This window comes from Phoenix dactylifera, chromosome 15 (assembly GCF_051530095.1).
Source record: "Phoenix dactylifera cultivar Ajwa chromosome 15, Ajwa_hap1_PhDact_Kaust_v1.1, whole genome shotgun sequence".
Lineage (NCBI taxonomy): Eukaryota > Viridiplantae > Streptophyta > Magnoliopsida > Arecales > Arecaceae > Phoenix > Phoenix dactylifera.
In genome coordinates, this window is record NC_143204.1 from 14096683 (window position 1) to 14106179 (window position 9497).

At 35.5% G+C, this 9497-nt stretch overlaps 1 protein-coding gene across 1 annotated transcript; it reads right to left on the reverse strand.

Moving 5' to 3' along the window:
- Positions 1-331: 331 nt before the first annotated feature.
- Positions 332-7377, reverse strand: LOC103720754 (adenylyl-sulfate kinase 3-like). Its single transcript, XM_008810619.6, has 7 exons — positions 6837-7377; positions 5959-6099; positions 2715-2864; positions 2326-2444; positions 2150-2234; positions 1932-1978; positions 332-828 (listed from the first exon to the last, which is right to left on the reverse strand). The coding sequence occupies exons 1-7, from the start codon at positions 7048-7050 to the stop codon at positions 724-726; spliced, it is 861 nt and encodes a 286-aa protein (XP_008808841.3). The 5' UTR covers positions 7051-7377; the 3' UTR covers positions 332-723.
- Between the last annotated feature and the right edge of the window lie 2120 nt (positions 7378-9497).

Sequence of the window (9497 nt, forward strand, 5' to 3'; positions counted from 1 at the left end):
ATGTCCTTATAAACTGTGGTAGTGTTCTCACCCCCAAGAATATAATGATTCTGTTCAGTAACAGCCATCATGAGTCATGACTACAAGTATATGGACATTAAGGCCACAGCATTTTTAAATGGGCTGCCTTCTGTAGACTCTTATATACCTTACAATCATTATAGTAAGAGGTTCTTGTAAAAGGGAAAAAAAGAATCATAATAACAACGAACAACTATTTAACCTGATCTGCACCAGATTAGACTAAATCAAGCCAGCACATCATGATGATCATGATGTTTCTATTTTCTCGGGTTATCAATCATCATACACGAGATACTTGTAACGATCGTGGGGACAAGAAGCAACAATTATTGCCTCTTCATTCCAACACAAACATCCAATGCTTACATACCCTTGCATACTGGTACACATGATAATACATACCAATTCTGATACAGCATATCCTGAAGAAATTGAACTGGGGAAACTCTTATACACTAAGACAGGGCAGAGCCTACAAACACAAATACCATGCTGAAGTCTGCGAGCTGCAAACTGATCTGGCGAGCTAATGGCGAATGCAATTACATCTGAACAAATGCATATTGCTACAAGGCAACTGCAGGCAGGCAGTAGTTGCTTCTTGTGCCTTATTGGAGTCTAGAATTCCAATGACAGAGAATACACTTATGCAGCCAAAAACAGCTTTGAATGGTTCCACGAGTTGTGGACAGAAAACAATCACAGTTGTTCCTGGAGGAAGCCATTGTTGTTGAGGTATGATATTACTTGCTCAGCCATGGCTACTGGAGGAGGACACTCCCCATCTTTCGGTTCTATTACTATCTGAAAAGAAGATACTATAATTTCAATGCTACCTACATCAATAGATATGCTATGATGGTGCAACAATGGCAAATATATTTATCATACTGAATAAGAATGTGCACAGGGATATTTGACACATGCATCCAAAAAAGATCTTTTACATTCTGACTAGTGTAGGGCACATGCTATGTACATGAGAGGACACATAGACACATAGATGGCCATAATAAACCAACATCCATTGTTAGCTAGCGAAAAGCACAGACTTCTGTGATCCCTGTTATGATTATACATTTATCCTATTATATCATATGATTGTGGATTTATCCTATTATATGTAATTTGATAAACAGACCTATTTTTGGATGGTTCACTTCTTTCGTTTGTCTTCCTTTACCAGCAATAAATTAACTTAAGAGGGGTGCATTAAATGTATCGATCGAGGTGTTGAGAGAAGAGACAAGAGTCAGTTGTCCATGCCAAGAAAAATGGAATATGCAGTGAAAAAAGAGGGATCTGAAGATGGACTGATAGTTTCAAAGGATGAAAGAGAAGAATGATTGGACCAGTGTAGAAAATGAAAAGAAAAGGCAAACACATACAAATGATATAGAAATTAAATGAAATACAAATACTTGAGGTTGAAGTGGCAAGGGGAAGTTCATTTGAAACCATCTTCAGGTTGGAGATACCAATGCCTGCAGATCCATCTTAAGAAACTAATGGACAAGTCACCCTGTCAAACTCCCGATACATCTGTTGACCATAAGTAAATTTCCTAATATATACTCGATTGACTATCCTTTCCCAATGATCAACTATCAAATACACTTTAGTATCTCCAAACTATCATAATAAAAGCATATATTCCTCCTTAGTAATTAATTTATTCACCCAACACTGAATTTTTTGCAAGCATGCAGAAGGAAAATGGCTAGAGCAAGATGAACAAAGAGTTGAAATATTTTATCCTGCATTCTGTTTGTTAGATACCATCGTCGTGGCACTTATGGCAGTTAAGTAATTGTTAGCCACACACACACACACACACACACACACACACATGTACATATAATGACCACAGAAAATTCTCCTTTCGATCATAAAAGTTCATGACTCACCTCACAATCCCAGGGTGGCTCATATGGATCATCTATCCCAGTAAAACCTGCAGTTTCACAAAATAAACTTTAAACATCACTACATACAGGGAAAAATAGGCTGTTTTTTTGGAGCCATGTTTGCCATGTTTCTATGAGAAAATGAAGAGAATATACCAGTTATCAGGCATCACCTACAAGACCTCAGATCAATAACCTAATCAATTTATAGTGCATACCTTTGATCTTTCCTGCACGTGCAAGTTTGTACAGGCCTTTTGGATCCCTTGCTTCACAAACTTCTAGAGGAATATTCATGAATACCTGAATAACTTATGCTTGTCCATAAAGCATTCATGATGGCAGGAATCAAATATTGAGGAGGTGAAAAAAATATTTTAATAGAAGTATTTACCTCAATAAATGTAGAATCTGGCAGTAGAGCACGGCAGGCATCACGATCTCTTCTGTATGGAGATATCAAGCTAGCTATGCATATAATACCAGCATCTGCAAAGAGCTTTGCTACTTCACCTATAAAAAGATTGCAAGGAAACTTAGAAATGATTGGTACAAAATAGTATTTCTGTATCAACCTCTCAAAATTTAACTGTGCACTGCTCATATAGAAAGAATGCTGAATATTTAAGAAACACAACTGGAGAAGAAATCCTAGAAGTAGATCATAAAAACTGGTTAGCAACTGGATGAAAACTTAAATTTGCAAAACACTTTTTGACTTTGACTAAAAATTGTGTTTGTTAACAGCAAGAAATAACATAAAAAATTTCCAAAAGCACTTACCAACTCTGCGTATATTTTCTGCACGGTCTTCTGCTTTGAAACTAAGATCTCGGTTTAACCCATGTCTAAGATTGTCACCATCAAGGACATATGCCAGGTATCCTCTGCTGTGCAACTCTCGACTCAGTGAACATGCCATCGTGCTTTTGCCTGAAGTACGAATGCATGATTAAATACAAGAGAAATTGGAAAAGGATTTTTTTTTGCAGCTAAGACAATTTAATTACATACATATATATATTTACTACTGCAAAAGACAAGCAGAACAGGCTTAAGATAACTGACAATTGTGCAGGCTGTATACAATGATACCCATTCACAGACACTTGATTAAGAAAATTGGAACAACTAGGAATCACCATTACATGTCCTTCTGGACATGATCCAGTAAGCAACATCTAACTTGCAAACTGATTATTATTTTTCAAAAGAAAATAATGGGTTCCTGAAAAACTAATTGTAATTGAGTTACGTTTTTGTATTCAACCACATCCAAGTGCAAAATATCCCAGACATTTGAAAAATGGTTTGTGGTACTCTGAGACTCTTGACTTTACAGAATCAATGGCCTCTTAGATCCCACCTATGGCTCCCATGTTTGCCTGCTCTTGCAGCTGAATCAAAAGTTTTAAGATATACTTCCTACACATGTACAGAATCATGTGGATAGGGTAGCAAGGAATTTAAGCACCTCTCATATAACGTACATCTAACCAGAAGAAGAGTCACATGAAGAAAGAAACAAAGGTCAAGAAGCAATCATGTTTCATAAATTAACAAAAATATACTAGTCTACACCACTTATGTCATAATCAGTGATGGAAAAGCATATTTTTTTTTTATTTCCGTTTCTCTTATTGTATAGGTCCTTCAAATTTCTAATCTACGAGAATTCATAAAATGGATCGCACTTATTCAGAAAAGGCTTGACAGTTAAATGATTATCTTTTAGCCATGTACAACCAATTGAATTTCGAAACATTTGACACAAGGATCAGCATGATAGTATTGAAGGTTCCTAGGGTACACTGATATTGATAATGTAAGCAAAAGCACGCAGGTAGTACTTTCTAAATCAAGGTTTGTGCAAGATCTTCATTTTCAATGCTATGCGCTTGAAGGGTACATTATGCATGAAATTTTGTGGGAGGCATGGTCCAAACTTTGTCACAGCTAAATTAGGGATAATATGGATCTTACTAGCAAATGCGAAATGCGAAAGAACCTGACAGCATCGTAGGTAGGAGCATATGAATTAAGAAATGACCAAAGTAATTTTGTGGTAATGTCGTGCCCTAGCAGATAAAGTTTCACAATCTCCTCCTTTAGAAATGAGCAGCAGCAATTCTATTTTGTTGCAGTTTCCCATTTTCATCCTGATTTGCTTTCTTTGATGCTCACACTCATTGATAATATATCGAAGGTTTAAGATATGTACTCACAATACCATGTTAGATAATAAAGGTCCATATTTGCCAAGTACAAAATGCTGAACAAAAATGGATATGAAACAGAACTTCTAAATGTTTTATATTAAGGTTCCCTGCTGGGTAAAATGTGTCTGAAATATGAATGAACATATTAAAAATGTTTATTTATACATACTTCTGCACAAGAATCAACTTTACACAGTGTGTTAGAACCCTATTAAGAGAAAGAATAGAAGTAGTTGTCCTTTTATTCAATAGAAAAAAACAGATGCAAAAAATCATTTCCCATAAAAACATATAATAACTCGTGATCATCTTTTCTAAGGATAATTATGTCTACAACCGATTATCTCATTTATGGAAATGCTAGTTGAAGTTAGTAGAAAAAAAACTTTCTTTGAAAAAAGAAAGAGAAAAGTTTAGTAGAAAAAGGCTTTCCTCCAGACCATGAATCAGCCTTTGGAGAGGGTTTGTTGGAAGTATTTTCTGATAGCTACACATCAGAACAAGTTTAGAAAAAAAACTTTATCTTCAAGGTCAAATGTAAACATATATCAACATACTGTTAGCCATTTTTACTTGTATATTAGCACACCTTGACTAGAATGATACAATTCAGTCAATACATGGCAGATACATGTAAGAACAACTGGTGTTTGGTAGATCAAACTTTCTAACACCACCAAGATTTTGTTTACTTAATACTGCCATTTTTTTGTGGTGAAGATGTTAATATGGTCCTGAAAATATCTTATATTGATGTTCACAAGCAACTTGATTACCTGTGAGGGTTCATGGAGTGTGACACTAAAATATTATTTAGTTTTAAGGTATGGCTTATCTTTGACTGTTTCTACCAAATCTAAAATTAGAATAAGTATTTTAAATTATTTTTTTAATGGAATTTAAGTGTTTGAATTCACAAAAAATATGTACTTTTTCGTGCTTTGAATGTGCAGCACTATTTTGTCTCAGGCATGAAAAGCGCATGCATGATATGAAGTAGTCCAAACTTTTTATTTAATTAAAAAAAATTGGCCTTGTAGTAAATCAAGTCGAAAGATCATCAGCATCACTATCCTCATATTTGATGCAGTTAGTTGTTCTTTCTGATGGGTTTGTACTACTAGGCACAAATAATAGGTAACTAGGATATAGTTCAATTAAGGAGTATCTGCCTTCGGAAAGTAACGATGTATGGCGAGTTTCTAGTTTATCTATGATGATTTTTCTTTTTACTAAGTTTCTAGTTTATTTGTGATGACATTTTTTTTTTAACTTCTAAAGGTGAATAATGTCATCAATTGTTATATTAACTCAGAATCACGTCGAAATGACAATAACAGATATAAACCCTGTTAGAAGAGACAATCTTTGCGTGAACAACTGAACATGAAAATAGATAGTAAAAATGTAGTAAATAGTTCGCGCATTTGAATGCAATAAGATCTGCGCAAACTGAAAATAAAACTAAGCAAACAACTTATAAGAAATCAACATGCCTGAAAAGCTTACAGCTAAGAAGCAAACCAAACTCCGATATAGCCTTAGTTAAGTTAAGCTAGGTAGCCAAATAGGATCTCAAAGAGAGTAAGCATCCAAATAACTGATTTAAAATATTTGAATAATTACATGTAATTTAATGGATATAAAAGTTATTAATTTAAAAAGAAAAAAAAAACTACATGCAAAATATTCAGATCTAAGGTGCATCATAGCCAGAGACAGTATGCATAGAAACAAGAAGACAGCAACAGTGAAAATTTAACTGAAGCTCATAAAAGAAGCAAGAGGCAACTAAGAAAGTTTCAAACCTGAACCACTAAGACCTGTGATCCATATGACACATCCCTTCTGCTTGAGCAACTTCTGCCTTTCAAGCTTCCCAACTGGACATTCATGCCATAAGATGTTTGTCGAATTCCCAACAGTTGACATCACAAGGTTCTTTTTCCCTAGATTCATCAAGAACAAAAACCAGGTAAGAGATATGCCGCAGAGGCTAAGTCATAAGAGATTTGAAATTTGATGTGAAGCACAAACTGGTCAAGATTCCAAGAAAAGTGGTCAAGGTTCTAAAAAGAATCGAACAACATGTAATTTTTCTACTTCCACACATCATTAACTTTACATTATCCGCTACAAACTTCATGAGGGCAATGAGTATCATTTCTTTAATTCTCTTCACCTTTATCTTCCCTTCTGTCCCATACCATTCTCTGTGCCAAGGTCCCACGAGCCCATAAAAAGGGTCCCAAACCCACACATGAGGTAAAAAGACATTCAAGAGGCTCCCATACCAGCCTAAGGGGAGTCATCAAACGAGGAAAAGATCCATCAACTCGTACAGTAAGATAATGAACCTGATGGTCACATCCACCAAACCTCCAAGAACGAATCTTTCATCATCCCCATCCCAATTTAAACATAAAATTCGACAAATTAAACCAACTGCAGCACTTCTCAAAATCACAAAAAGGATGAGAAAGACCGGAAGTTGACACAATTTGAGAATTCCTTGGAATATTCAAGAACCAATCTTTCAACATTCACAGCGCAATTTAGACGTAAAACCGACAAAATTTAAGCAAATGGAGCACTACCACCAGTAAGCAAAAGCACAAATGGGAGAACTCCTCGAAAAAATCCGCAAACTATTAGCAGTCCTTGGAAGGAAACGGAATCAAGGTACCCAAAACGGAGCCATTGGAGGCTTCGGCGGAGTGCAGATCGACGGTCTCGGTCGTCTCTTTGCCCGGAGACACGGCGAGGATCGGGGGGAGGAGGCAGGGCCGGGCGGCCACCAGCCCAATGCTCCGCCGGAACCGGCCGGCAGGGTCCAGGTGGGGTGAGAGCCCCAGCATGGGCGGCGGCCGGAGGGCGGTCGGAACGGCGAGCGAGAACATCTCCTCACGGGGTCGCCGGCGGGCGCGGGGAGGGAAACGGCGCGCGTTCGCTGCGGTCCACGGCGGCTATAAATGGGAGCGAGGCGGAGCGCAGGCGTAGCATCGAGAATTCTGCGGATTTCCTCCCGATTTTTTTTATGCGTAAGCTTTCTCGGTTTGGCTTCTTTTTCTTTAAAAAAAATTTAAAAAATAATTCATTAACGGTTCCAAGGAGGGGCGAGGACATCAAGATCTGGAGGGGGGCAGATTTATAGAGAAAATAGAAATGGTTGGTTGGTAGCTCGCACAGAGACAGAGAGAGAGAGAGAGAGAGAGAGAAGTAGCGGTGAAGTGGTAGGTGTAACGTGTGGCTGTTGATTTACACATCAGGAAACCGTACACGGAAAAATTTTTAAAAAAAGGATGTGACATCTTAGAAGATCCAGATATATACGAGTCATGCGGCAGGAGGAAGACATTTATCTTCTTTGATTAAATACAAAAATAAATATTAAATGCTGGAAAACGGCACTAAATGCGCACGATGTCAGGTGGTTGGTCTGCTAAGGGATTATTTTCATCTTGTCTCATCTTCAAAAATAAAAAAATAATTTTTTATATTATTTTAAAATTTTTTTAAAAAAATATGTTTAGTTTGATAGCTAATTATTTTTAAATATAAAAATGATAATTCAGACTGCAACATTAGATGTTACCATCATGATGATGATGGTAATGGCAATGGACAGAGAATTTTAGTGCTATGGCAACGGGCAATAGTGATAGCAAGAATATTAATAATATAGTGAGTTGGGGTCAATACTAATTATAGCAGTGATGGTGAAATATCAATAATATATTTGTGGCAATAATAATGATAGATTTGGAGGCAATATTAATTATCGAAATGATGGTGATAATGGCAAAATCAACCGTAGATAATAATGATGAAAATGATGGCAATCATGAAGATTAGTAAAAAATATGAGTTTTTTATTTTTAAACAGTAAAAATAAAAATATTTTATTTTTATTCTTTTTAAATAAAATATAATTAAAAAATAAAAATAATGGTATCAAGCATTTTTCACTATTTCTACAATTTTATTTTAAAAACAAAAAATAAAAATGATGTGAAATAAGTTGGTTTTTTTATGTAGTTATAACTTTGTGTAAAAGAGAAAGGGAGAATGAAACTATGGTAAATGTTATAACTTATTGCTGGTGATGAAGCCTGAAAAGAACTAAGGGGGACAAAGGGTCCCCCGGGTCTCATTCGCACTTCCTATTTTTGTCGTTCTATGGTTCGGTTTACAAAAAAATATGATATTTAAAAAAATAATTTTAGTATGTTTGGCTGATTATGGAAAAATAGCACATCTAAAGTAGCTTACGTTTGATTGAAAAAGTTATATAAATATCTATTATATTTTTAATAAAAAAATATTTTAGACATGAATTTTGTTGGTTTATGAATATTTTTGGAGAAAAAAAATTCAATCCTCAACACGTAGAAAAGTAGCTATCTCATGTTCTCATAATTTTTTTCATACAATATAAAAATTTTATTTTTATAAAAATAATATTTTTTATTTTTTAAAAAACTCTAACTAAATAAAAAAATATTTTATTGTTTTTTATTAATTATTATTATTTTTCCCTGCGAACCGAAGGATTCACATGTACTTAAAGTCATGACATGAAATAAGGCATTGGCTTCTAGTGCTCGCCAAACGACAGGAGGTCTGGTGGAAAGAAACCCGACACACCGCGTGGATGGACGCCTTGTAGATGCTATAGTGAAAAAGAGGACCTCTAACAGATATATTTGCCGCGGGCGTGGCTTTTCTTACAAAGTTTGTCATTAAGCTACCAATCAAAATTAAGCTCGTGAAACACTTTTGTCTCTCTATCCATTCAAAATTTATTTCATACTCAATCCTAGATAGTTGTTTTAATTATATTATGACTCAACCTATGTCATAGAGGGAGTTGCGCAAGTTGTCTATATTTCATTGGACACCTTAATACTACTGCTAATTGTACTACTTTATAATACTAGCTAGCACATTAACCTCCAATTATGATCTGTGCAACTTGGTAAATGTAGCATTTTTGGTGGCCCATCCTTCTAATTTAGTTTTGCCCATCAACCTTCATGGACTATGCACATAATTTGGTGGGAAGACTTGGGGATGCTTATAAAAAAGTTGCACGCTTCTATATTGCACTTGGTTGGTCATAGAAACAAGTCCAGCCATACAACTGGAATGGGAGAGTAGCAATTTTATGTTTTCATAGGTCACATATGCATATTAACCTTCATGGATGATCTATACGAATCGATAGAGCAAGTTGGCTAGTTTCTAGGGCATTTTTTTTCTGCTATCATATTTGAAAGTTGCGAAAAATTACGATCTGTGAAAGCTAACAAGCATTGTTGGCATGTAAAGCACACAATAAATAGTA

Coding starts and splice junctions, on each gene's coding strand:
- LOC103720754 (XM_008810619.6), bottom strand. CDS start 7,050: ATGTTCTCGCTCGCCGTTCCGACCGCCCTCCGGCCGCCGCCCATGCTG. Junction 6,100..6,836: donor CTCCAATGGCTCCGTTTTGG/GTACCTTGATTC, acceptor TGATGAATCTAG/GGAAAAAGAACCTTGTGATG. Junction 829..1,931: donor AGCCACCCTGGGATTGTGAG/GTGAGTCATGAA, acceptor TCTTCTTTTCAG/ATAGTAATAGAACCGAAAGA.